The sequence below is a fragment of the Hirsutella rhossiliensis genome (assembly GCF_020360975.1).
Source record: "Hirsutella rhossiliensis strain HR02 chromosome Unknown scaffold00001, whole genome shotgun sequence".
Classification (NCBI taxonomy): domain Eukaryota; kingdom Fungi; phylum Ascomycota; class Sordariomycetes; order Hypocreales; family Ophiocordycipitaceae; genus Hirsutella; species Hirsutella rhossiliensis.
Genome location: NW_025408667.1, coordinates 4,484,367 through 4,509,926, shown reverse-complemented (window position 1 = coordinate 4,509,926; position 25,560 = coordinate 4,484,367). Strand labels below are relative to the sequence as shown.

The 25,560-nt window shown below is 60.0% G+C and overlaps 11 protein-coding genes across 11 annotated transcripts; 4 read left to right on the top strand and 7 right to left on the bottom strand.

Moving 5' to 3' along the window:
- Positions 1 to 267: 267 nt before the first annotated feature.
- HRG_00613 (poly(ADP-ribose) polymerase catalytic domain-containing protein) lies at positions 268 to 2,547 on the top strand (the record flags this gene model as incomplete). Its single annotated transcript, XM_044859084.1, has 4 exons — positions 268 to 556; positions 647 to 984; positions 1,040 to 2,344; positions 2,425 to 2,547. 4 exons carry the CDS (start codon positions 268 to 270, stop codon positions 2,545 to 2,547), a joined length of 2,055 nt encoding a protein of 684 aa, XP_044725484.1.
- Positions 2,548 to 2,944: 397 nt separating this feature from the next.
- On the bottom strand, positions 2,945 to 5,182 carry HRG_00612 (fungal zn(2)-Cys(6) binuclear cluster domain-containing protein; the record flags this gene model as incomplete). Its single annotated transcript, XM_044859083.1, has 1 exon — positions 2,945 to 5,182. One exon carries the CDS (start codon positions 5,180 to 5,182, stop codon positions 2,945 to 2,947), a length of 2,238 nt encoding a protein of 745 aa, XP_044725483.1.
- An 801-nt stretch (positions 5,183 to 5,983) lies between these two features.
- Positions 5,984 to 6,754, bottom strand: HRG_00611 (uncharacterized protein; the record flags this gene model as incomplete). The annotated part of the gene is made up of 3 exons (XM_044859082.1): positions 5,984 to 6,229; positions 6,311 to 6,641; positions 6,705 to 6,754. The coding sequence occupies 3 exons, from the start codon at positions 6,752 to 6,754 to the stop codon at positions 5,984 to 5,986; spliced, it is 627 nt and encodes a 208-aa protein (XP_044725482.1).
- A 2,297-nt stretch (positions 6,755 to 9,051) lies between these two features.
- On the bottom strand, positions 9,052 to 10,019 carry HRG_00610 (serine aminopeptidase, s33 domain-containing protein; the record flags this gene model as incomplete). The annotated part of the gene is made up of 2 exons (XM_044859081.1): positions 9,052 to 9,867; positions 9,930 to 10,019. The coding sequence occupies 2 exons, from the start codon at positions 10,017 to 10,019 to the stop codon at positions 9,052 to 9,054; spliced, it is 906 nt and encodes a 301-aa protein (XP_044725481.1).
- A 3,394-nt stretch (positions 10,020 to 13,413) lies between these two features.
- HRG_00609 (PQ loop repeat domain-containing protein) lies at positions 13,414 to 14,429 on the top strand (the record flags this gene model as incomplete). The annotated part of the gene is made up of 4 exons (XM_044859080.1): positions 13,414 to 13,458; positions 13,506 to 13,523; positions 13,582 to 13,785; positions 13,839 to 14,429. The coding sequence occupies 4 exons, from the start codon at positions 13,414 to 13,416 to the stop codon at positions 14,427 to 14,429; spliced, it is 858 nt and encodes a 285-aa protein (XP_044725480.1).
- Positions 14,430 to 14,835: 406 nt separating this feature from the next.
- Positions 14,836 to 16,541, bottom strand: HRG_00608 (glycosyltransferase sdnJ; the record flags this gene model as incomplete). The annotated part of the gene is made up of 3 exons (XM_044859079.1): positions 14,836 to 15,151; positions 15,211 to 15,873; positions 15,922 to 16,541. 3 exons carry the CDS (start codon positions 16,539 to 16,541, stop codon positions 14,836 to 14,838), a joined length of 1,599 nt encoding a protein of 532 aa, XP_044725479.1.
- Positions 16,542 to 17,461: 920 nt separating this feature from the next.
- On the bottom strand, positions 17,462 to 17,971 carry HRG_00607 (uncharacterized protein; the record flags this gene model as incomplete). Its single annotated transcript, XM_044859078.1, has 1 exon — positions 17,462 to 17,971. The coding sequence occupies one exon, from the start codon at positions 17,969 to 17,971 to the stop codon at positions 17,462 to 17,464; it is 510 nt and encodes a 169-aa protein (XP_044725478.1).
- Positions 17,972 to 19,071: 1,100 nt separating this feature from the next.
- HRG_00606 (transcriptional regulator sdnM) lies at positions 19,072 to 20,656 on the top strand (the record flags this gene model as incomplete). Its single annotated transcript, XM_044859077.1, has 2 exons — positions 19,072 to 19,302; positions 19,388 to 20,656. The coding sequence occupies 2 exons, from the start codon at positions 19,072 to 19,074 to the stop codon at positions 20,654 to 20,656; spliced, it is 1,500 nt and encodes a 499-aa protein (XP_044725477.1).
- A 299-nt stretch (positions 20,657 to 20,955) lies between these two features.
- Positions 20,956 to 21,534, top strand: HRG_00605 (uncharacterized protein; the record flags this gene model as incomplete). Its single annotated transcript, XM_044859076.1, has 2 exons — positions 20,956 to 21,161; positions 21,318 to 21,534. 2 exons carry the CDS (start codon positions 20,956 to 20,958, stop codon positions 21,532 to 21,534), a joined length of 423 nt encoding a protein of 140 aa, XP_044725476.1.
- Positions 21,535 to 21,871: 337 nt separating this feature from the next.
- HRG_00604 (DEAD/DEAH box helicase domain-containing protein) lies at positions 21,872 to 23,794 on the bottom strand (the record flags this gene model as incomplete). The annotated part of the gene is made up of 4 exons (XM_044859075.1): positions 21,872 to 22,369; positions 22,428 to 22,789; positions 22,854 to 23,343; positions 23,399 to 23,794. The coding sequence occupies 4 exons, from the start codon at positions 23,792 to 23,794 to the stop codon at positions 21,872 to 21,874; spliced, it is 1,746 nt and encodes a 581-aa protein (XP_044725475.1).
- Positions 23,795 to 24,283: 489 nt separating this feature from the next.
- Positions 24,284 to 25,345, bottom strand: HRG_00603 (nitronate monooxygenase domain-containing protein; the record flags this gene model as incomplete). The annotated part of the gene is made up of 1 exon (XM_044859074.1): positions 24,284 to 25,345. The coding sequence occupies one exon, from the start codon at positions 25,343 to 25,345 to the stop codon at positions 24,284 to 24,286; it is 1,062 nt and encodes a 353-aa protein (XP_044725474.1).
- Positions 25,346 to 25,560: the final 215 nt, after the last annotated feature.

Genomic DNA, 25,560 nt, shown 5'->3' with positions numbered 1-25,560 from the left:
CGTATAAAATCCATCGCCCAGCGAGAGGAGAAGCTCAACAAAGCCCTGTCCGTTTCAACTTGCCAATGCCTCTTGATCTGCGTTGCATGTCCGAATCCTGCGGGACTTATTGAGAGTTTTATACCTTTACCTGTCTCTTCAATTGAGGGAGAACAGACCAAACAAGTTGAATTTTGAGGTTTGGCACAGCTTTCTCCGCTTCAGCATCGTGGACCATCGCTCTACTCACTGCCCCGGCGGCCAGCGCGTGCCTGAGACTGGTGAGCCATGCCGCCGCGAAGAGGAGCCAAGCCGCAGCAGCCGGCGGCGGCGGCGGCAGCACCCTTGGAGGGCTGCGTCGTCGCCTTCAGCGGCCGCTTCAGAGACAAGTACGACCATTCGCACGACTCGCTCATCAAGTTTGTCCGCTCGCTCGGCGGCGCCGTGGCCAAGACGGCGGCCGCCAGCATGACGCACCTCGTCTGCACTGAGCCCGACTACGTCGATGGCACGGTCAAGGTCAGGGCCGCCCAGGAGCAACACGTGCCGGTGGTGAAGCCCGAGTGGCTGTTTGCCTGTGAGAAGCAGCAGTCGGCGGTTGTCGTCGATGACTTTCTCTGGTCGGCGGCTCATGACGGCGCCGAGGATGATGATGGTCATGACGCAGCTCCGTCTGCAGCCCGTGGCCGGAACAAGAAGCGGCCCATTGCTGCCGTGGCCGATTCCAGCGCCGACCATGACAACACTGCGGTGCAGGCCAGCTCGCCGCAGGCCAAGAAGCTCAAGGCGAACGGCAAGGCGAGCGATGAGCCGCCGGCCGACGAGGACAAGGTCGTGGCCGAGGGCCAGTTTGTCAAGAAAAAGGGCGTCGCCATCCCCTTGGATTCCTACTGCCCCCTCACCTCCTACCGGGTCCACGTCGATCCCGACACGGGCATGATTTACGATGCGTCGCTCAATCAATCCAGCACGAGCAACAACCACAACAAGTTCTACCGTCTGCAGGTGAGACGCGACTCCCCCCTTGGCCGAGAGCCTCCGTGCACTAACCGGCCCCAAGGTCCTGCGCAACCCCGCCGACGGGAGCTTTAAGACGTGGACTCGCTGGGGCCGAGTGGGCGAGACGGGCCAAAACGCCGTCTTGGGCGACGGCACCATCAGGGATGCCATCAGGAGCTTCGAGAAGAAGTTTCGCGACAAGGCCGGCTTGCCCTGGGATCGGCGGGGAGAGGACCCCAAGCCTGGCAAGTATGCCTTTGTAGAGCGCAGCTATAACCCAGACTCGGACGACGACGACGACGACGACGACGACGACGACGGCTCCCCGTCCGGCGCCAAGAACAGCGCCCGGGAGGGAGGCGAGGCCAGTGTGCCCGAGTGCACGCTGGACAAGCCCGTGCAGCAGCTCATGGAGCTCATCTTCAACCAGAGCTACTTCCAGGCCGCCATGTCGTCGCTCAACTACGACGCCAACAAGCTGCCCCTGGGCAAGCTCAGCAAGGCCACCATCACCCGCGGCTTCCAGCAGCTCAAGGACCTGGCCGCCCTCCTCGACGACCCGTCCCTGGCCCTCAGCCGCTGGGACCGGTCGGCGCACGCCGCCACGGAGCACCTGTCCAACACGTACTACTCGGTCATCCCCCACGCCTTTGGCCGCAACCGCCCGCCCCTCATCGGCACCCACGCGCAGCTCAAGATGGAAATAGAGCTTCTCGAGAGCTTGTCCGACATGAAGGCGGCGGCCGAGCTGCTCAAGGTGGACCGCAAGGCGGCCGAAGACGTCCACCCGCAAGACCGCCAGTTCCGCAGCCTCGGCATGCGCGAGATGACGGCCCTGGATCCGGCCAGCCGCGAGTTCGCCCTGCTCGAGCGCTACCTGCAGGGCTCTCGCGGGTCGACGCACGGCGTCAAGTACCGCGTGCAGCACATCTTCCGCATCGAGCGGCAGGGCGAGGGCGCGCGCTTCGAGGCGTCGCGCTTCGCCAGCGTGCCGTCGGACCGGCGCCTGCTCTGGCACGGGTCCCGGGCCACCAACTTCGGCGGCATCCTCAGCCAGGGCCTGCGCATCGCGCCGCCCGAGGCGCCCGTCTCGGGCTACATGTTCGGCAAGGGCATCTACCTGGCCGACATGTCGTCCAAGTCGGCAAACTACTGCAGCGCCCGCGACTCCAACGGCCAGGCGCTGCTGCTGCTGTGCGAGGCCGAGCTCGGCCGCCCCATGCAGCAGCTCACCCAGTCGAGCTACGACGCCGGCGACGACGCCGCGGCAAAGGGCATGGTCAGCACCTGCGGCATAGGCGACACGGGGCCGAGCAAGTGGATGGACGCGGGCGTGGTGCACCCGACGCTGCAGGGCATCCATATGGTATGTGCCGTTCTTCCGTCCTTGGCAGATGTCGGAGGGTGAAACTGACCAGTTTGTGTTTTCTCTTCCCGCCGTCGCAGCCCGACATGGACGTCAAGCCGGGCCCGACCAACATCCCCGGCACCTCGCTGCTCTACAACGAGTACATTTGCTACGACGTTGCGCAGGTCAAGCTGCGCTATCTCTTTCGCGTCACCATGTAACACGGCCAGCCGGGGACCAAGATCAAGGGCGAGCACATGGCCAGGAGGAGCGCGGGAGCGCGCCCGAGTGTTGACGGGAGGGGCGGACAGGGCGAGCGCCCACATTCTATGGTGTTGCTTGGTGTTATATGAGCTAGGTATGGAGCTCTCTTGCTGAGCCGGCGCCTCCTTGGCCGACGCTGAGGTCTATGACATTATGATGATGAAACCTGTTTTACGCGGCCGGCACCAGGCCCTTTTCATCGCTTGTCTCTCCCTGTCTACCTCTCTTCCGAACATACGTGTTCTTCGGGCGCCTAGTCCCGTTCCGCGCCTCGATCCTGGTAGTGCCAAATGACGAGGGGGCGAAGATTCACACGTGGGCGCCGAAAACCCTCGGCAAGTAGAATGGCCCCGGTCAGACGCCCCCGATGCCAGCGCCATTCAGAAACTCGGGCCACGCCCACCACTCCTGACTCGACGGCCACGAAGCAGCATCCAAGCCCAGCGCAAGGTCCAGCCCGCCGTCGAGGCCCAGGCCGTCGAGGGCGCCCTCGTAGGCATTGTTCAGCTCGGGGGGCGGCAGGTCGTCGGCGGCGGCGCTCCTCGTGCGGGGCCTCTGCGCGTCGAGGTGGTCCGCGTCGCCGAAGCCCGTGTGTGCTGCCGCCGCCGCCGTCTCGAGGGCGTCGGACGCCGCGGCGGACGGGAGGGAGAGGCGGCTGGCCCTGTTGGCCGGGGTGGGACCAAAGGTGCTGCGCGTGGCCGAGACGACGTCCGGGTCGTCAGACAGCTCGATGCTCCTCAGGACGGGGTGGCGGGCGGGGCCGTGGCCGACGGGCCCGCCGTTGAGCCTAAAGGTGCCCGGGCTGGCGAGCTGGGCGGGCGGCGACTGGGCGGCGATTCCGTGGCTGATCCAGGAGGCCAGCTCCGAGGCGATGGCGGCGGCGGCGGGGCCCCTGCAGCACTGCTCAATGGCCCGCAGGCAGACCTTTGCCTGGTCGGTGACTGCCTCGGCGGTGAGCCCGAAGGCGTCGGCGTTGACGAGGTAGATGTACTTGAGCATGCGGGCGCACTGGTACGCGCACAGGGCCAGGTCCAGGTCGGCGACGGGCTTGACGCCCAGCCTCTGCATGGCGACGAAGATGCTGGCCATGGCGAGGGAGTGGTCGAGGCACTGCCGCTGACAGTGGCGTATGAAGCTGGTGTCGAGGCTCTCCAGCCGGGACGGGGGCAGCGACTCGCGGAAGCCGGCCAGGGCCAGGCGATGCAAGTCGCAGTGGCACTGGCGCCACCAGACGTGGATCATGACGAAGACGCATATGCGCGGCGAGTAGGCGCGCAGGCGGAGAGAGTTTTCCGAGAACTGGAAAGAGGTGGGGAGCCTGTTGGCGAAGTCGTCGAGCTCGGCGTCAAGGGACAGGACGGTGGACTGGAGGTGGACGTTGGTGACGCTGCGGCTGGCGAGGGTGTCCTTGGAGAACTCGAGTATCCTCTGGCGGATGTGGAAGATGCGGACGTGAAGGGCCAGACTGCCGACATCCTCGGGCAGCGGGGGTTCGGGCTCGTCCGGGTCGGGCACGAGCTTCTCTGCCGGCTGCGGCAGGTCAAACTCAAAGTTGCGCTCGTTGCAGGGCAAGGTGAGGTGGATCTTATCGGCGCGCCAGAGGGCAAAGTCGCGATGGCCACTGGAGACGCCGGAATCCATGCAGTACAGGGACCACATGAGGCGGCGCCGCGACTCCTGGGCGAGGAAGCAGAGGCCCGGGCTGTCGTAGTTGAGGCGCAGGGCGGCGGCGAAGCGCGAGACGACGGCGAAGAGGACAAAGGCGCTGGCGAACTTGTTGGAGAGGATGCGGTGCTTGATGATAAAGACGAGGGCCTGGACCTTGAAGGTGGAGGGACGCGTGTAGTCGGCAAAGATGAGGGCCTCGGCGTCGTCGATGCAGCGGTTGCCGTAGTCGCGGAGGCCGGGGCCCATGTCGGTGAGGCACGAGGTGATGCCGACGAGGGCGAGGAGCAGCGGCTTGTCGACCTTGGCGGCGGCATGCTGGGCCATGAGGGAGGCGCGATGCAGGAACGAGTACATGGGGATATGGTGGACATGGCGGAAGAAGAGGTCAAAGGTGCGGGCTATGAGTGCACCAAAGGGCTCATCCAGGGGACATTCGGGCTCCGGGTCCAGGGGCGGCCGAGGGCTGTCGGCGGCGAGACTCGCATGGCTCTGGGGGCTCGTGGCAGAGGCGACGGTTGCCGGCTGCTTGCCCGGGCGATAGACGCAGTCGAGTCCCTGGGCGCGGCAGCGGTCGCAGGCGGGCAGATGGCCGGAGCATCGGGCCTTGCGGCCGTGGCAGCTCAGACAGGCCTGCTTGACGCGGCGGCGGGGCAGGGCCGAGGAGCACTCGGCGTCGACGTAGGAGCAGGGGAAGGCGAGGCGCTGGCAGTTGGAGCAGCGGGGGCGGGCGCCGTTGCAGCGGACCTTGCGGGCGCGACAGGTGGCGCAGGTCGACGACGACTTTCTGGGGCCGTGGTGGCGGTGATGCTGGGCGGGCGACGGGTTGTTGCTGAGACGCGAGGGCGAGGGCGAGGGCGAGGGCGACGATTGAGAGGCCAAGGCATGGCGGGAGTGAAACTGAACGTCGTCGTCGATTTGGCTCATCGTCGGTGGGGGGGGGAGGAGTCGGAAGTCGGCCCGCCGTCGCACCCGCCGAGGGGGGAGCGCGACGTGCCGATGCCCGTCAAAGTCCGAGACAGTCAATTCCTTGGGCGGCAGCGGGGGGCGTGCCGCTTCGAGGATGGTTGATGATGGCTGCAAGATAATGGGGAGAGGCGAAGTCCAACGAGGCAACGACTGCCGCTTCCAAGATAAGAGGACGCAAGTACCGGAGCCCAGGCAGTACTTGAGTCTTGGTTCGCTTTAGTGTCGGCATTGATGTGTCTTCTGGACCGGGCGACTTCTCAAGCACTTGGCGGCCCTGCTAGCCCGATAAACGGCGCGCCGACGAGCCGAAGCGAGAACCCGACCTACCCTGTAGCCTCCCTTGACTCTACCGGTGCTAGTTGATGCAGGGACAGACTCCCCACTCCATTACCCAGCTCCCAGACTATACATCTGCAAGTAGCCGGTCGCTGTTCAAAGGCCGAGTCGTTGAAATGGGCGACAAAATAGACGTCCTCGTCCGGGCGCAAAAGCGGCCTCTCCTTCAACGCCCACACTCGGGCCGTCTTCCATTCTTTGCCATTAAAGACTGCGTTCACGACTTTGCTCCGGCCATGACAGACCGAGATGTGCAACTGAGTTTACCCATCTACTAGTCAGGCGGGGAGTGGCCAACCAACCTGCACGGCACCAGACTCTCTGCAGCTGCCCTTGCCCGCATCCCGGTTGTCGTCCAGTCGTCACAGCCCTCTTGCAACTTCTGCCTTAAGCTGCCTCTCGTGAGTTGGGCTGCTGGTGTATTTATTCTTTGACAATGCTCGTACCATCTCTGGCCTCTAGAGCCTCATCATGCCCTAGGGGACTGGGAGCCAGTAGCTCAGCAATGAGTCGCGCTTGGAAGTCCTTGAACGGCTTGAATGGTATTCTCTTGAACTTGACGGTAGGCCAGGGCGTGCGGTCCGTGGCCTGGGTCGGCTTGTCAAGCGACTCGAGAAGCTGGGATGTGATTTCGGCTTCGTACAGGTAGATAAAGTAACGGTGATGTGGCTTTTGGGTCGGCGTCACGAGAAGACGGGACTTGTAAAATGAGCAAGTTGCAGCCAGCGAAATATAGAAGAGGGCACGTACCGTGTAAGTCGTTTGCTGTGGCGAGGCCAACTTGCGCGCCTGGCGCTGCGCAAGAGAGAGCAAGAGACAGACGAAAAACGGGTCTCGAGATGCTTCGTCTGGGGTCGCCTTGGCCAACTTTTTCAGGGACAGTCTCGCGCCGGAGATGTTGCCACCTAGGCCTGGGTTTCGAGGAGCTTCAAGTTTCCGAACCCGCGCCTTCTCAAGGAACCCGTACTGGAAGTAGCCGACCAATAGTTGCGGTCCCGGGCCAGCACGGTTGTTGGGAGTGAATATCAGGCATCGGGATCGATATACGCGGCGGTTCGCGAAGAAGAAGCCAATACTTTCACTGCTCATAGAAAGGATTGGTCATAAGCAACACCTTATACAGTACACATAATGGCATCCTTACCTAGGTTCTTCGAAACAGCCCTGCTTATCGTAATGGAGCAGAAATTGCATGGCGCCATCTTTCGCAACCCAAAGTCCAGGCCCCGTGAGAGAGCGGGCAAAGTACTCGGAACGACTTATTTGCTTATATTCTTCATCGCTTAGGGGAGGCCGGTTTGCCGTTTCGTCGACGGTTGACAAGCTTGCTGCTTCGTCGTCGACTTGTTGGAACCGACACCCAAGCAGGTCGAGGAGGGAAGAGGTCCAGAGGATAGGGCTCACGCAGAGGGAACCGTGGTGGCGAATGACCTCGCGTAGCGATTTCGGGCTCGAAGCCGACATGCTTGGTAGTCGTTTCGATGATGGTTCGTCATGGTTTGATGACGCGACTCATTGTTCATTGTTGACCAAGTACGTAGCGCCCGGAAGCGGAAAATCGTCTTGGCCGTGTAGAAGAATAGGTAACATGTACAGTAACATGCTGTTGAGTGCAGCCATGCAGCCAGCCCCTGATTGGGCTAGCCTAGCTTAGTCAGTCTGAGCGGCACGAGTCCTTGAAGCTCGTGCCCGCGCCCACAGCTTGGGCCCATAATCATCATCTTCCTCTTCAGCCTCTTTCTCACATGTGAAGCTCTTCGTATTTATGTACACGTGTACGAATGCGGGCCCCCAGTCCCCCAGTCTCAACAAGCCAGCATTTCCCTCCCTCTCGGCATTCTCGGCCGCACCGACGACGAAAAAGAAAGCTGGGCAAATGGCGTCAATCGGGACACCGCGGGGGCCAAAGTATCGATGAACGGTGGGAGGCAACGCCGGACCACAAATGAAGCCCTCAGGAAGCCGACTACCGACCCCTAATCACGTTTTGCCCAACGCACCAGGCCACATATGTTTGAAACCATATGCTTCCGCCCACTTTTAGAGCAAAGGTCAAACCAGTGGGTCGAGCTGACATGCAGAAAAGTTGTAGGCGTAGGTGCTCTGAGGTCGTCAAGATAATCTAGACTTATATCGAATTGGAGAAAGCAAACATAGTGCTGCGTGGCGTTGATTAGTATGACACTATTGTTCCTTGACGTTAGCGAGATAGATATATAAAAGCATTGGATGAGGCCATGGTAAACGGTACCTCTCGCCAAGCTCTTCCAAGGGATCAGCCAACCGAGCCACAAGGGCCTGGCAGGTCATCTGTGCAAAACACTCATCTGAGATGATTGGGTTGCCGTCCTCAATATACTGGAATCGTTTTTTGGCCTCTAATATCGCTATACGGTTTTTATTCACCCTAAAGACGCCAGTCCCGAAATCTTGCCGTAGGCAGAGGCCCCCGTCGTCAATTGCCACCACCTTGTCGCGTATGAGGCCTGGAATAGATGCAGCCAGCCTCGTCTTGTCATCGCGGAATTCGGCGAAGCTTGACTTGGCTTCGGACTCTTGGGCTGATGTAAAGTATAAGATGTGTCGAATGGTGCACGATATAAGCCGTAGTGTCTTGTCTTCAGGGGCTGATGGGAGCGTGTGAGACTCGACGTCAACGAAACCCATAGAAGACGATGCTGGAGAGCTCTCGGTCAGGGGGCTGCTAGAGCCAACCCGCATCGTGGTGGAGTTGGCATAGTTGTCTTGACGGGTGCTTTGAGCGGCACGCTCTGGTCTTGACTCGCCGCCGTTGTCGCTGTCGTCTGGACTAAGACCAGCCCCGTCATCCAACGTGCGGCGGTTCCGGGGTCCAGTGAGCATCGCCATTGCTGCCCAAACTTGGCCGAGGGAGACGCCGCAGCTGTGCACGAGTAAATGCTCGCTTAGAGTCAGCTGGAGGGGCGTCGGGCCGTCGATAAACTTCTCGATCTCGGTCGGACCTTGCGTATCTATAGGCTGGCTATACGGCGACAAGATGGGAAGAATGTTGCTCTGTGCGCCTCGCCGTATAACGCGATAGGCAAGAAGATGGTCACGTCCCCATTGACTCGCGGGCGCATGGTGCAACTCCGACAATGTCTTTGCCCGGTCGTCGGCAAATCGCGTTCTGAAGGAGGCTCGAGAGGTGACGGTGCTGAAGTACGGTGGTGGGGCCATGGCGACGAGTTCTGGAGTGCTTGTGCATCTCGTTGGTTGGGCGATGCGTCTTCTGTATGTATGAACATTTGCATTTGTCGGCAACAGCGTCGGGCAGGCACAGGGGCAAGGGCTTCATGCAAAGAAGGCACCCCCTCACGGGCCTCGGCTGCACCAGCTTTACTTTCCCTCCTTTGGCAGCTGCAATACGGGAGGCAAAAGCCGACTCTGTACCCAAAAGTACCACCTTCAGCAGGTAAAGACATTTGATTCTAGTTTCTACAAATACCCCATTGCCGGCCCATCATCAACACCTACGCTCTCTCGCTGATCCACGCCACGACGTCGCTTGCAAAGTCAGCCTTGTGCCGGCCCGGCTCCTGGTGCAGGTTGTGGTAGCAGCCCTCGTAGGTGCGAAGGTGCTTGTCCTCGACACGCGAGCGGGCAAAGTAGTCCCTGACGGCGTCCGGGCAGACGATGCGGTCGCCGCTGCCGTGGCCGATCCACAGGCTCGTGGCCTCGTCCTCGGCCGCCGGCAGGTCGTGCAGCCCGTCGGCAATCTCGTCGCCGCGCCGCATCATGTCGGCGACGCCATGCAGCGTGCCCAAGTTGTGGAGGAGCGGGTCGTCGGCCATGGCCCGCCGCACGCCGCCGTCGCGGCACAGGCGCTCGAGGCGCGGCTTGTTGTAGAGCTGTTGGTTGGGCAACCAGCGCGCCAGCACGCGCGCCAGCCAGACAATGACCCGCGGCGGCGCCATGCTGGGGTGGAAGCGGAGAAAGGGCGCCGCGACGACGTAGCCGCGAACGGCCAGCCTCGTCTTGGCCGGGCCCCGCGCCGCCCACAGCAGCGCCTGCGCGCCGCCCATGCTGTGCCCGCCGAGGAAGAGCGGCAGGTCCGTCTGCGGCAGCGCCCTGACGAAGTCGGTCATGTCGGACAGCACCGTCTCCGTCGGCCCCGTCAGGCCCTTGTCCGACTGCCGCGCCACCGACCGGCCCCAGCCCCTCTGGTCCAGCGAGTGGACGGCGATGCCGTGGCTCGCCAGGGCCTCGAAGAAGTCGCCGAACGTGTTGCAGTGGTCACTGAACCCGTGTAGCCAGACCAGGAGAGCCTTGGCCGCGTCTGGAGGTGGCTGTTCAAGTTCAGCTTTATGAACAAGGAGCCATGGGCGTTGATCTGGTTTTTTGTACTGACCTCCCAGGCCTTTGTATACAGCGCCTGTCCATCCGCCGTTGTCAAGACGCCCTCGGTCGTCTTGACCGCCCTCGGGCCGGGCGTGGCCATGATTTACGTCACGGCCGGGAGGTCCCTTGGAGCACCAAGCGAGACGGGTCAATGCCCAGACCCGTACTCGTAACAGATCGTGGCGGTTGTTTCCACGAGGCAGAGGCAGAGGCAGAGAATGGGAGAGGGGGATCGTGAGTGGGTGAGAGTCTGAGAGGGGAAGAGAAGAGAGTGAAACAGCCCGGCCATGGGACAACATGTAGACGGAAACTGTCAGAGCAGACAAGGATTTATAATACGCGTTAATAACATCTCCGATCCCCGGGGGTGCCCTTATTTTTCATGGTGTAGCGGTACTTTACCAGCTTGGCAGAAACCATCCAGAGCGCGCTGAACTGCCGTGGCGGCGCTCCGGAATGGTGACGCCGCCGGGCAGAGTTCGAGGCGGGCTCCCCAGACGCAATCGGATGCTGCCAAACTAGCAAAACGGGGGTATTATTGGTGCGCACAATACTCCGTAATCGCCTGATAGATTCACCCTAATTTAGTCTGTCATAGTTAGTCCTCGCTGCCATTTCTCGCTTCCGGCCGCTCCTTTGTCTGAGAAGAAGCAAAGCCAGCAAAAGACAGAGCCTGCGGGATGAGACACTTTGTTCCGTACTCGATAAGAAGTTCCGGCTGGAAGATTCGTGTCTTTGAACCCGTTGTCCCCTACAATCGTGAAGAGTAGGCCTGTCCGGCCCATAAGTTTAGAGACCACGCATCATCTAGAGGTGCAGCCGGGTAGCTACGTAATATGGGTGACAGCTGCCATAACCAACCATTCTGCCTACCGGAGGCGCTTGCGACAGGGGCGCAGGACATGATCCAGGGGGGGTGGTCCTCCAATGGCAGCGGCAGGCCTCCTCGAGTCCTCGCCACCGGGCGATGCAGTAATCAATAGCCTTGTTTGCGGCATCGAATGAAGCAGGCGGCTCTCAAAGTGACGGTTTTCCCCATGTGCGTGCTGCGCCGCGAGAAAAGCCTCAAAACCCGGCTTCTATGCATTTATAGCCACTATCACCCTCCGTCTCGACGCCTGGTCGCCCGTTCCTTGGTAATTCCCGGGCTGCATCTACTATATAGTTGCGCCAGGACTCAGAACAGCTTACCTCAGCTCAGTAGTAAGCCCACTTTGCTTGTTTGCTGATTAACCAAACCTGTTTGCTGGTTAACGTAATCCACCCCCTTCCCGGTCAGACCCCCTACTCGGTCAAAAATTCCCCACCGACTAGACCCGCACCTTACGCGAGACAAACGGAGCACAATACCACGACATATTTACTCCAAGAGACAAGTAACTCGATTAGGACTATCTATTACACGTACGGGCAGTGTGTTCAAAAGACCTGCACTTACTACACCGTGGTGGTGCACGCTGTCTTGGGACACTCAGCTCTTCTATAAGTCGTTGGTCCCGCTCCCTTCTTCCCGCCGTCGCTTGGCCCGCTCATCTTCCTTTGCTCTCTGTTTCTTGACCCGCTCTCTTCTTTTCTCGCCGTAGCTTGAACCATTCCTCGTTCTCTTGTCGCCGTCGCTCGGCCCGCTCTTCTCCTTCTTGTCGTCGCTTGGCCCGCTCGTCCTTCTCTCGCCGGCGCTTAGTCCTCTCCTCTTCTTCCACTCTCCGTCGCTTAACCCGCTCTTCTTCTTCTTCTCTCCGTTGCTTTATCCTAACCGTGCCCTCTGCAACCGATAGAGTACCGCCGTCGCCAATGTATTCACGGCGCTGTTCTTTCTCTGCTTTCGCCGCTGGTTTTCTGACCGAAGTTGCCGGTTTTCGTCGGCAAGGAGGGCGGCGCTGTGCATGGCCATTTGACATCCTTTGATAAGCTGGTTGATAGCTTGTGAAACTGGCGAGTCTGTATTTTGTGGCCGGCGTTGAAGAAGCCTTTCGGCGTGAGTGGTAAGCTGGTTGACGTTATGCGGAGTCTTGGCTGCTTCCAGGCTCTTGTTGGGACTTGGAGTATTCTTGTCGCCGTGATCGTTACCGACTTTGTCAACCTGAACTTGTAACCGCGATAATACTCTGTTTGGGTCAAACGGAAAAAGGCCTGTTGCCATAAATCCGCTTCGGATATTCGACGGCGAAAGTGCTTGTCGGCGAGCGTCTAAGTACATGGGAAGGAAGTCCTGCTTGTCGATATGATGGATCCCAGCGAGCATTTTCTTGAACCTTTCGGCCGTATATGGTTTTCAACGGCGAAAAGCACCCGACATCAAGAGGCTGCAAGAGATGTGAGGAATGTGCAGGCATTTGAGTACTACGATGGAATTGGCCGTACAGTACTTGTCAAATTCCGGCGTGACGTGACTGCCGTGCCCGTCGAGAATAAGAAGTCGATGCGTACCAACCGTACGGCGCCGTGTATTCGGATCAAAGACTTCCTTTAACCAATTCAAAGCAAGGTCGTCGGAAGTCCAGCCATTCTCACTAACGGCGATATGCCAGTCATCGGGCACTCCTGATTCGTACCAGCTTGCTTGGTGTAACTTGCCCTGGAAGATAACCTTCGCCGGTAAAGCCCAACCTTGGCAGTTGATAGACTCGATCACAGTAACCCATTCTCGATTTCCAGGCTGCGTGAGTACTGCCCGACCTCGCCGGTCAGACCGGGTAAGGACTCTCGCCGTTGCAGCGACTCCCATTTGAAACCCCGTCTCATCAAAGTTATAGACATCCTCGTCAAGAATCCCCCATTTCTGTTTCGTCGCCGCGACTCGATCGTACCATCCTTGGATCTTTTGGGGGTCTTCGCATTTGGCTCGTTGGTAGTCGTATCGGCGAGAGTACTTTGCCTTGATTTCGCCGTGGCGGCCAACAAACTTCCGCACCCAGTTTTCCCCGACAGGATCTTTGCCTCGCTCGGAAAGCAATAAGTTGGCCATCCGACGAGTGTAAGCCACTGTCGGCGGCATCCTCGCTCGTCCATCGACAAGATCCATTGTACCAGGGCAGTCTCTTCCGTCGCCGTCAACTTCAGGTTGTTCATCTGAGCGTCGCGTCGGCGAATGACACCGCGCAGTCGATCAGATACTGTCGATTGAGGACGTCGTATGCGGCCGCAGCCTTGCGGGTACTTTTGAATTGGCCCTGCTGATAGGCCCTGACGGCGAGCAGGACCCGTTCTTCGCGTGGAACCGATTGGTCTCCCGTTGCCGTCATAGTGCTCGGTTTGTCTTGCCATAAGTGTGGGTCGCCGCGTGGAGACTTTTTCTGACCGAGTAGGGGGTCTGACCGGGAAGGGGGTGGATTACGTTAACAGAGACGTTGAAAGATGCCTCCGTAGAGTCCGTACGTGTGCGCGGCTGACTAAGAAGGAGACCGTAACTCAGGTTAATATCGTGACTGTTGAAACAAAGTACAGCTCAGCACCACAGTAATCATACCACCACGTCGCGCCGCCCATCTGATAAGATGGACGTGCCAGTCGCAGCCAACGCGCTGGGCGCCCTTGGAGCGGTATGCTGCACCGCTCCCAATGCCTTGCAACCGCTTACCCGTCTCAGGTTTGTTGGTCGGTCCAGGTTTGTCTTCTGCTGCTCATTGCCATGGCCAAACCCTCTCTCACGCTTATAAACGCAGCTGATTCCGCAAATCGTCATCAACCATCGCCGCCACCATGCCACCGGCCTTCAGCCATCCATGATGATGCTCTGGGCGTGCGCAGGCGTCCCGCTCGGCGTCTACAACATCGTCCAGGACTTCAACCTTGCCCTTTGCATACAGCCTCAGATCCTGACCTTGCTCAGCTTGATGACTTGGATGCAGTGCCGCCATTACCAGAGGGTACCATCGTCGTCCGCCTTCCGCGGCCGCGTCTCGGCTGATTTTTTCAATAGGGATGGACTGCGGCGCGGTCCCTGCTGGCGGCTGCACCAATTGCCGTCGTCATGGGCAGTATCCAGGCGGCCTTGATCATTGGCCTTCGCCTTCTAAAATATCGCCACCATGAGTGGCCGTTGACTCTCATGGCAGTCCTCTCTGCCGTCCTACTTGCGGCCGGCGTCGTCCGACACTACTGGGATATCTGGGTGCATCGAACCGTGCGTGGCATCTCCTTCATCTTTGTCGGCATCGACGCAGCCGGGGATCTCTTCTCCCTCGTGTCAGTCGTCTTTCAACCGAAGCTGCATGTGCTGGGCATGGCCATCTACGGATCCGAGCTGCTACTGTGGCTTGGGATTCTTGCTTGCGGTGGATATTACAACGCTTTGCCTTGGATACAGAAGCAGCTACAACACTCGGATCCTACTAGCGCGCATGGAATGCCGCCGTTCCATGCCGAATCAGCCGCGGGCCCTGTCTCCCTGCGTGACCTGCCTTCGTCGTCCTCGGTGTTTCGCACCGTCTCCGCCGGATCCGACTTCTTGAGACCCAGGGCTATGACTTCAATGGGAAGAAGCAGGGATGGGCTGGGTGACATCAGCTGATTAGGACCAAGGGGTCAAGGCTGTACCGCCATGTTGCTGGTATTGCGAGCCGTGTTGTAGTACAGCTGGAGACGAACCTCTTGCCTAGCCCCTCATGTTCTCCCTCCTAGTCGTCGTGGTTTCCATACCTTGGGGCCACTGGTAGCTATGTCGGCCGCCCAAGCCACCTCCAATCTTTTGCGGCGGAGCTGCGCGGGCACCTACAAAACGAATCCAATACATTCAAATGCCTTTTTCTTGCCTCGTGTTCTCAACAAGCTGTGCCATGCCAAAACGCCTCATCTATCCTAGCCCCATCTGCATACTCGTTACCCGATGCCGATTCTAATCGTGTCTGTTGATCCTCCGTATGCGTGAAGAAATAACGAAACCTCGACGGGCCTCGGCACTCAGCGAGGCTTCATCATCATCCACCATTCACTGACGTCTTCTCCATCAGAACCTCGGGCTCATTTGACAACTCTTCCAAGAGGATCCTCGCCGCCTTCGCTGCACCGCTGCCGCGCTTCTCACATAGACTTGCCAGCTGCTGGGCTTTGTGTGTCATGGCTCGAGCCGGCTCACCGTCTAGAACTGCCAGCAGTTCGTGTGAGAGCTCGGGAGCTGTCCACCGCGGCTTTGTCGTTTTGCTCCCAAGCCGGCCGATGCCGAGCACCTGGACGAGCTCGGCGTAGTCATAACAGTCGGACCACTGGGGGAGGACAACTTGGGGGACGCCGGCGCTGAACGGGACGGAGTTAGACGAGATTCGAGCGTCCAGGACAGCAATGGGACAACTCACATGACTGCCTCGTTGTACGAGTTTGCGCCGCCATGGTGAACCGAGCACGCGATGTGGCCGCTTTGGAGGATGGATATGGGCTCAGCCTGGACCCATTCGACGATCCTGATGCGGCCATCCTCAAACTGACGGGATAGAGTGTCGAGGATCGGGAACACTCCATTTCCGACGCAAGGATCTTTACACAACTTCAGCTTCCAGAGGACCTGTACATGATCGGCGCCAGGCTTCTTGTCAAGCGTATCGAGGGCGATTTTCAAAGCCTGCGCAAGCTCCAGTGCCTGGTCCTGATCGACGGAGAAGAAGGAACCCAGGTTGATGTAGACGGTGGGACCCCTGGCCAGCCAAGTCAGCAGCTCCGGATCGGCGTCGGCGATGGCCGGGGCTGCGCGGACAATGGGTCCGCAGGGATAGACGTGTGGGGGGTGAACGAGGGGAAAGTCGAGTTCCGAGTGAGTGCTGACAAGGATCTTGAGATCGGGGAGCCGTCGTCGGGCAAGGTCAATGGGTGTGAAGAGGTGAGCGCCGATTTGGGCCAGGAGGTAGTCTGTTGCCTGGCGGCGGTGGGCGTCTCTCCTCCAGATGATGACCATGTAGATGATGAGGCAGAGGTTGAAAGGGATGAGGTGCAGCGGAACGGGATACGGGTATCCAGAGAAGAGGCTGTTGCGAGTCAGTAGTTCCTGTGTGAAAGTAGTGGTGAGCACTTACGCAGGCCATTTCCAAAGGCTGGCTAGCCATGGCTGGGCTGGGCCGGCAAACATCTTGATGTTGTTGGGGCTTAGGCAGGTGAATTTTATGCCCAAGTGATAGCAGGCAGTCAGGCCGGGTGTCATGAGGCTGTCGACGACGACGAGATCGGCAGCAACTTCTTCGATGATAGCGGCAATATACGATATTATGTCTACCAGCTGGGAACCCCTGTACGGCACGATGATAGGGATCGTGTCCCTGATGGCGCGCAGGGAAGAAAAGAAGCGCAGCGGCGTCATCCATGATTCCGGGGACCCATCCGCCTTGCGCGGGATGCAATTCCTGGCCAGATGTTGCATGATGCTCTCAGTCATCGTGGGCCCCTTGATCTGGTGAAAAACAATGGGCTTTGCGTGGGGGACGGCGCGGCGGACATTGTCAGACACTTGGGCGACGGTTTGTTGAAGGCCGTCAAAGGTGGCGAAATGGAGCTCGAGGCCCGGGTCCGCCTCGAGCAGGGCATGGCAGGTGGCGAGGAAGACGTTTGCCTCGCCACGCTCGGCATTTGTGAGCATGAGGATCTTGTTGTTGGCGCGGTGCCCGAGGGGGAGCCGTTGAGGAAGCCGTTGAGCTGCCATGGCTATGTGCGTCCTTGGTCAAATCCACGGCGTGACGGTGGGGAGGTTGAGTTTGCGGCGAGAGAAGGATTGGCGGCTCAGGGCAAGGTAAATAACGAGACAATAGATGATGTCTCGTAGACCCGTCCCAGGTAACATGGTGAGCCCACATGACGGGCGGTTGGCTCAGTTCACGCCCGTTTGCGGAAGGACAGAGGTAATTAGAGACAATGTTGACGATTCTCCAGCCAGGACCTGAACGCCACCGGTCTAGGCTATTCGAGGAAAATAAACAAGAGGGCCACGGCCAGCGGGAGAGCCAGAGGGGGAGGACGGGAGGACGGGAGGACGGATGCGGACAGGTTTCGGCTGCCTGGGAGGAGCCTGAGTATGTATGTATTGGTCAATCGGGGCAACGTCTGGTATGCGACAGACGGGTCGGCGGATACGTAATAGTTAGTTATGCGATTGTACGAAAGGGGTAATTACCACCCCCCCCCCCCATGCCTCGGCTGATCAGCGGCGGACTGTCTCCGCGACTGCCATGTCGGTGCTGCACTAACCTCGGCACCCAAGAGCCGAGTATCCTCGCCCGGAACTCCCCTGCTCAGGCCCAGAGCGGCTAGAGATTCCTCAGACTCGGCAGATGCCAAGATACCGGACGGGAAGCGGTGGGTACTTGATATCGTAGTCACATGTCACATTTATCTGCGTTTTCTATTCGCTGGAGAGTGTGGCCTCCAGCGCGCCTTCCTGGTCCTCTTTTCCTTCCCTGTCATCATGGTAGTCTCTCACGTCCTCACTCGATCTCCAACGCCTCCCTGTCGGCCGCGCCGTCATCCATCTCCATCTGGCAACAAAAGAAACAGTTGATTGTTGGTAAGGAGCGAAGTAGGACTTGGCCTTGCTGTGCCCGCTGATAAGCACAGCCAGCACCGGTGCTAGAAAATACCCGGGGCCGTTGACAGCCCGAGCCGTTGAGTTTGCACGAGCACGCCAAACAAGCGAGCCTCGTTCGTCGTCGGTCGTCGCAACATCGTTTTCGTCCGCGCATCCCTGCCAAAGCAGTTCATGACTCCCGTCAATGCTGTGGCCGGCGCCGGGAGCTTCTCGTCCTCGACCGGCTTGATTTGTCGGCGCGGAAGACGGATGCTCAGGGCGGCCTTACCCTCAGTGCTCCTTGCCGCCTTGTTGATGAAGCCGTATGTGCTGGACGACTTGTTAGTGCTGCTGGCATTGTTTCCGAGATAGGATACGTACGACGTGACACCTTGTCTCAGCACCGCCATGGCCGGCGAGTCGCGAGTCGCGGTGAGGGAGCCGTCTTTCGAATGCCGACCTGATGGCCAGCACCCGTTGTTGGACGGTAGGCCGAGCAAGAGAGCCCGAAGCGCCTTCGCGGCCTCGGGCACCGCTATGGCGGCCTGTGCCTCGTCACACAGGACTGCCATGACGCTCGTGGTGAGGTCGGCGGCTGGAAACCCAGCAGCCACCATGACCGCCACCACGAGTGCCACAAGGTAGAAACAGGAGCTCATCGTATCGACGAGCATCCCCCAGATTTCTGAAGGGGGAGAGGAAGAGGGGAGAGGAATGTGGATGAGAGAGCCTTTTTGATTCCGGCCTGTTGGGTCTCGCGGCCGGTCGGCGGTGAGGACGACCGGGATCGTGAGCTCCACCGATGGCCGGTGCTCTGTCCCGTCCAATCATCCGTCAACAAGGGCTCACCGACTCGGGTATCACGACGCTTTTGTTGGGCAGCCCTGCCTAGCACCTACATACGGTACATGGGACGTACATGCTTGTGCAGCAGCAGCTTCGTCGTACAGCGTGCAGCGCTCGACCATCAGACCGCCTGGAGACTCGTGTACCGGCAGGGAAGTCGTTTGGCGAATCAAAGACGTCTGCCATTGCTGTCTTGTAAGTTCAGATGGTTCGCCTACAAAGTTCGGGACAAATGGGGTAAACAAAAACACGGCCGCTCTCCCTCCATTTGCCTCCCGCTGTACCGGCCGTGTTTTTTTGCCCTACTCGGGCAGCTAAAGCGGCAAGCTTCGTACGACTAGGGAGGCACACAGTAGTTTGTAGGCTCGGTGCTTCAGACCAGCACATGACATCGAAATGCGTACCTTGCCTGCTAGCTAGATATACCCCGTGATTTGGACAATAGCTTCGTGGCATACCACCATGGCAGGACGCAGACACGAGCCCGCCGGGTTATTTACCAGCATGGCGAACTCATGCTCCGAGGACAGAACAGTTCATAGTCTTGGGGTGATGCGCTTCCACAAGCGGCACTCTCGCATGCCATGGCAACAGCAAGAATGACACTAGCTCGACAGGCAACGGATCCCGCCCGGTTATCCACCAAGAATGGAAATGCCCGACGAGAACATTGAAGGGGGAGCGTTCATAACATCGACGATGCTTATGCAACAAAGATGGAATAATCAGCAATCACGCACTGGTCAGAATAACAACGCTTGTTCCGTTCCAAGTCGAGAGGGGCCTGCCCAAACCAGCTCACGGGAAGCATCTCTAGACTCTCACCATGGAATTTTCAGAGAACATTCAAGTTCAAGCCGACTCATCTTGCCGAGGTGTCCAAGACGATGACGTCTATCCCGTCCATGTCTTTGACGACGCCAAGGTTAACCGCAAGCTCCTCTCTTGGGTGATGCGCTTCAACGATGTCCTGGACCCCGAACGCTTACACGCCGCTCTCTCGCGGCTGCTGGAGATTGGCGACTGGAGAAAGCTCGGTGGGAGGCTGAGGCTCAAAGTACGAACACGCGCAAATAGGGTAGAGGAATGAACTAGGGCCGAATCTGTTTTCTTGTTCTTCGATCCTGACACTTGCCATGTAGGAGACCGGGAAGCTGGAGATTCACGCCCCGACACCCTTCACGATAGATCGGCCCGCCGTCGCCTTTACCCACGACGGCTTTGAGGACGTCAACATCGAGGACCATCCAATAGCGTCCAGCTTCCCTGCGCCAACCGACGGGCCTTCTATCCAGCCCGTCTCAATCAACTTCCGGCCCTTTCTCGCACCGCCAGGCTATCCCCCAACCCTCGGGGACATGATTCGCAGACATGCGCCCCAGGTGTCGCTACACGTCACGTCGTTTCGCAACGCGACCCTCGTTGCCGTCGCATGGCCGCATACCTTGATGGACGCCGTCGGTCAGCAGGCCTTGCTGCGTGGCTGGTCGCTTGTGCTGGCTGGGCGCGAGCAAGAGGTGCCGCGTGTGCTCGGCGCTCGACAAGATGTTCTCGAGCGAGTCGACGATGAGCAGGAGAGCCCGGAAGCTCTGGGCATCGAGAAAGACCGCCTTGGGAAGCTGGGGAAGCTCGCCTTGATCGCGCGTTTCCTGTGGGACAAATTCTGGGGCCCTCGCTTGGAGCTACGAGCCGTCTACCTCCCCGAGGCGGCCTTCTCTCGGCTGCAACGCCAGGTCCGGCAGCAACTGGCCGAGTGTCCCGAGAACACCGATCAGGACCGCTTCGTCAGCGAGGGCGATATACTTACAGCCTGGGTGACGCGAGCAATAGCGTCAACCAGATCAGCGTCCCGGCCCGTGACGGTCATCAACCTCTTCAACGCCCGGTTCCGGCTTCCACTGCTGCGCAAGGAAGAATCTGCAGCAGGCATCTACGCCCAAAACATGGTGCTGCCAGCCTTTGCCCTCCTCTCCCCCAAACTCGCCAGAGGTCCTCTTGGGCCCATTGCCCTGCAGCACCGACGCCACATTGCCCAACAGACGGCGAGGCCCCAGACGCTGAGCATGTTGCGCGCCATGCGGCGCGACCTCGAGGCCGGCAAGGGCGCAGACTTCTTTTTTGGCAAGCCCAACGCCCTGCTCGTCTTCTTCAACAACCTGACCAAGCTCGACCTGATGCAGGCGGCGGACTTTGGCCCGGCGGTGCTCCGCCAGGGCGAGGACAAGGAGGCGAGGACGAACCCGCCGGGGACCATGGTCGTGTACTGGAACCAACTCGTCGATGAGGTCCCGGGAGGCCCTGATTGCTTTTACATGCTTGGCAAAGACTTTGGGGGCAGTTACTGGCTCATGGGCAAATTGCGGCCGCAGACGTGGACCAGGATTGGGGCGGAGTTGAGGGAGATGGAATAGGATGAAGTAACTAATCAGCTGCTCGGATCAAGGAATAGGCCAGTTTGGTTGTTTTGTGTCGTACGAGGGCGACGCTCGTTGTGCATGTCACGAGTCCCGCCAAGCGTCATGCTAACATCATACCGCAGCGGTTTGAAGTCATCGAGGCAAAAAGAACCAGGCACCGTTTCTAGCCCAAAGACGCCAATTCTGCATTCTTCTTCCGCATCTCCGGAATGATCATCCAGTCTGTTTTCTGATTTTCTTCAATCCAACATTTCCAGACGCAGACACACAGAAAGAAACAGTTTGGAACCGTCATGGCGCCCCTCATCGCCCGCCGCGCTTCCCGCGCCGTGCCGCTCCGCAGTCTCGCCGCCGCCGGCGCCGCAGCCCCACTCCGGGCGCCGCCTCTCCGGACACAGCAGCAGCAGCGCCGAGGTCTCAAGGACAGGCTCGACGGGCCGTTTGGCCAGCAGTCGCCGCCCAAGAACCCCGGCGGGCCGGACGCGATCCGCCGCAATTGGTAGCCACACCTCCTCTCCTATTCTCTTATTTCCGAAGACGCAATCTACTTTACCCCGGGTTTCTTAACCGTGAGAGAGAAAACGGGACAATGCTGTATTCGGTTACACGCATAGGAGAAGGCAGTTTTCGCTGACGGTGTTGCGCGGAACGCCAGGGTCCCCGTGGGGGGCGCGCTGCTCCTCGCCGTCGCTGCCATGGCGTACCTGGTCAAGGACGGCGGCGCGGACCCGGCGGCGGCGGCGGCCGAGGCGGGAGCGGGTGACTTGGCCGCCGCCGCCGCCAGGGACATGGCCAATAAGCAAGGCCCCAAGGCGCTGGGCGAGATGAGCGGCAGGAACAAGACGGGCTTGGGCGGGTTCCGGTCCGAGTGAGCAAGGGGCGAGGAGCCGAGGGGGGCGAATGTCGAGAAGGGATGGAAGCTGTCCGTATCTGCCGCTCCGTTGGGAGGTTGGATTGTACATAACTCATGGAAAAAATACCGAATGGAAATGGGCATGGTTTGATTCTGGTCAGGCATCTAGCTGACCAGCGAAGCCGTCCAATGCCGTAAACTCCGCTGCCACTGACCATACTTCCATCCCTTCATACAAGAGAATTGGGCACAGCACTCAAGCGACGTGCTCACACAACCAACGAAGAGCAAACACAAAGGGGAATGGGCTCACCCGTCATCAAAAGTTCAAAGTAAAAGCGTCTCGATTTAAAGCCCTAGCCTCTCCTTCTCCCCTTGGAGCTGCCTTGCTGAGGCTGACTGCCGTACGACCTCCTGCCCTGCACCTTGTCCCTCCCCATCGACTGCCCCAGAGAAATATCCACGCGCGGCGGCGTGGTGAAGCCGAAGCTCTTGGCTATCTTGGTGAGGTCGAGCTTGTTCACGTCGTAGACGGACCGCAGGCTGTGGCTGGCGTAGGCGTGCAGGTACGACTTGAAGGCATCCTTTGCGCTCTGCTGCAGGTAGTAGTTCTTGCCAATCAGCTTCTCCAGCTGCGACTGCACGTTCATAATCTTCTTGGTCGGAAAGTCAAACTCGACGACGGGGACGCGCGCCGCCTTGAGGTGGGACAGGAAGCCGACTTCGCTTGGCTGCAGGAACATGAGGCTGCGGCCCCGCCCGTCGGCGCCTCGGGCCGTCCGGCCCACACGGTGGATGTAGTCGCGCGTGTTGTCCGGGGGGTCAAACTGAACGATGAAATCGACGGCAGGAATCTAGAACCTCGTCAGCAGTGTCCAGCCAGAGCGCAAACTCATCTCCGTTGGTGCTTACATCCAGGCCACGAGCAGCCACGTCGGTGCAAATCAGGATGCCGTGCTCGGCGTTGCTAAACTCGAAAAAGGTGTTTGTCCGTTTCTGCTGCTTCTGCTTGCCGTAGAGATCCAGGACGGGGCAGTCGATGTAGTTGAGCAGCTCGGCATAGTACTTGACCGAGTTGCAGCTGCTGAAGAAGACAATCACCTTTTTCTTCTTCTGCTTCATCCTCATGAGGAAGGAGAAGAGGAGGATGAAGCGCTTGTCGGCGTCGCAGAGCACGTAGCCCTGCTCCAAGCCCTCGACGGTGCTGTACTGCTTTTCCTCATCGACGTTGATGTATAGCGGGCCGGGCCGCAAGGAGATTCGGGCAAGGTCCTCTGCGCAGGAAAACAAGTCAGTGATTGGCGCCGACAGCAGGGGGAAGGAACGTCAAGCACGCACCAACTTTGGTCGTCTGCGTGGCCGAGAAGAGCATGGTTTGCCGGTCGTCGTTGGCCAGGACCTTGACAATCTGCCGAATCTCATCCTCGAAGCCAACCTCCAATATGCGATCGGCTTCGTCGATGACGAGCGACTTGAGGTTCTTGAAGACAAAGGGGGTGTTGAGGAGGTGGTCGAGCAGCCTCCCGGGGGTGGCGATGAGGAGGTTGACGCCCTTGGAGAGCTTCTCGGCCTCGGCCTTGCGGTTGGCGCCGCCAATGACGATGCCGTACGTCTGCGAGTGGTGCTTCATGAGCTCGCGGGCGACGCCGAAGATTTGGAGGGCGAGCTCGCGGGTGGGCGAGACGACGATGACGCCGGTGCCGTTTCGGGGCTTGAAGCGCAGGGCGCTGAGAATCTCGATGGCGGGGATGAGGAAGGCGAGGGTTTTGCCGGAGCCCGTCTTGGCCGCGCCGAGCACGTCCTTGCCAGCGAGCAGAGGAGGGATGGCCTAGAGGGGAGAGTCGAGCGTCAGCCGGTGCCTGAGGGGTGAGGAGCAAACGAACGCTGCGTTGGATGGTGGTCATTTTGGAGAAGCCCATCTCGTTGATGGCCTGGAGTGTCTTTTCCGAGAGCTTGAGCTCGTCAAAGGTCTGCGAGTCGGTCGTCGGAGGCAGCGTGAGGGCGGCGTCTGTCGGCAGGACTTTGTCGTCGTCGCCATCGTCCGAGCCAGGCGCCTCGGAGCCCTCTTCAGGTTCCGACCCATCAACCGGCTCTTGCTCCTCCTCGGCGGGGCCGTCACTGTCGCTCGCGGAGTCGTCATGCTCGTCGTCTTGGGGCGGCTCGGGCGTCGGCAGAGGCTTCTTGGCCGGTTTCTTTGATTTTTTGATTGCGGCTGCGGGAGCGGGAGCGGGAGCGTCGGCGCCGTTGCGCTTGCGTTTTTTGCTCGTCGCCAGATTCATTGTGATTGCTAGGGCTGTGAGGACGGCCGATGCGAATTGTATGTCTTGGTCTATCGGGCGTTGAGGGCAATCCGAGGCGTTTCTGACGAAGGATTCAGAAGAAAAAAAGTTGGACCCTCCGGCTGCCTCTGCTTGACGAAAATTCGGTCCCACTCTCCGGGTGGAGGTACCCAAGTATCTCGGATGGGGTCACATGGTCCGTGCCCGCTGCCAAATGCAAGGAAGCCTCACCAACGGTTAAACAGCAATTAAATGATACAACATCGGCGGGCCATTTCTCGATGACATTCATTCGTCAGGTATACCACGCTTCCCTTGTTTCTCGTACTCTGCCTAGACGGATTCGTACTTGTTCCGACGTCCATGCCGTGTTGGGAAGCCGCCCTTTCCAGCGACCCGCTCCCCACATCGTTCGGCCACGATAGCCTCATATATACAAAATAAAAAGTAAATCCTCCAACATTTCCACCAGCACCTGGCCAAACTCCCTCACAGCTTGCTCTTGCCGCTCGCCAGATACGTCCCCCCCAGCTCCAGCATCTCGACGGCCCCGGCCACCATGTCGTCGACAATCTCCCTCGCCGGCTGGACGCGCCCAATCGAGCCCGCCACCTGGCCCATGAGGTGCGGGATGTCGATGTCGTCGACACCCTCCTCGAAATCGTGCTCTATGGGCACCACGCCGCGGTCGCACAGCGCCTGGATCTCCTGCGGCCGCGCGTGCCAGCGCCGGATGTAGTCGTTGGGCTTCATGCGGATGGGCCGCCCGGAAATCACCAGCGTGCGCTCGGTGCCGTCATAGTCGCAGTCGACGACGGCCTGCTTGTGCTCGGCGCTGCAGTTGGCCTCGGCCGCCGCCACGAAGCGCGTGCCCACCCACACGGCCGTCGCCCCCTGCATCAGCGAGCTGGCCAGGCCGCGCCCGTCGCAGATGCCGCCCGCCGCCACGACGAGCGCCGGCGACGAGCCCCCGAGCATGGCCGGCCTGTAGCGCCGCGCCACCTCGACGACGGCGGGGATGAGCACCGAGTTGGCCACGTCGCCCGTGTGCCCGCCGCCCTCGGTGCCCTGCGCGCACACCATGTCGACGCCCAGGTCCAGCGCCTTGACGGCGTGCTTGGGGTGGCCCACCATGTTCATGACGAGGATGCCGTGCCGGTGCAGCTTGTCGATGATGTGCTTGGGCGGCACGCCGATGGCGCTGACAAACAGCCGGGCGCCGCTCTCGACGGTGATGTCAATGAGCTCCTCGAGCCTGCCGCCCGTGTAGTCGTGGTTGGTCTTGCGCGCGCCGCCGCCAATCTGGGGCAGCGCGAGGTCGATGCCAAAGGGCAGGTCGGGCCGCGCCAGCTTGGCCTTCATCTCGGCGATGATTTCGCGCAGCTGGTCGGGCGTGTACTGGAAGCCGCCGATGACGCCGAGCCCGCCCGCGTTGGACACGGCTGCCGCGAGCTCGCCGCCCGACACGCGCGCCATGCCGGCCAGCACGACCGGGTGCTGGATGCCCAGGAGCGTGGTAAAGGGCGTTGTGATGGGGGTGGATGGAGCCATGGTGCCGGTCGTGGAGGTGGTGGCAAGTTCGAGTTCCTGGTGCACGCCTTCTGGCTGTCGACGGATGGTCTGCGAGGGGAAGACCTGACAGTCTGTGGTACGCCCTCACCGGCTGCCCCTGAAACGAGGCTTTGGGGGTCGGCCAACCGGCCAGACCAGCCGGCCCGCGGGCGGATGCCAGATGCCGGTGGGGTTGGACCGAGAGGAGCCAAAGG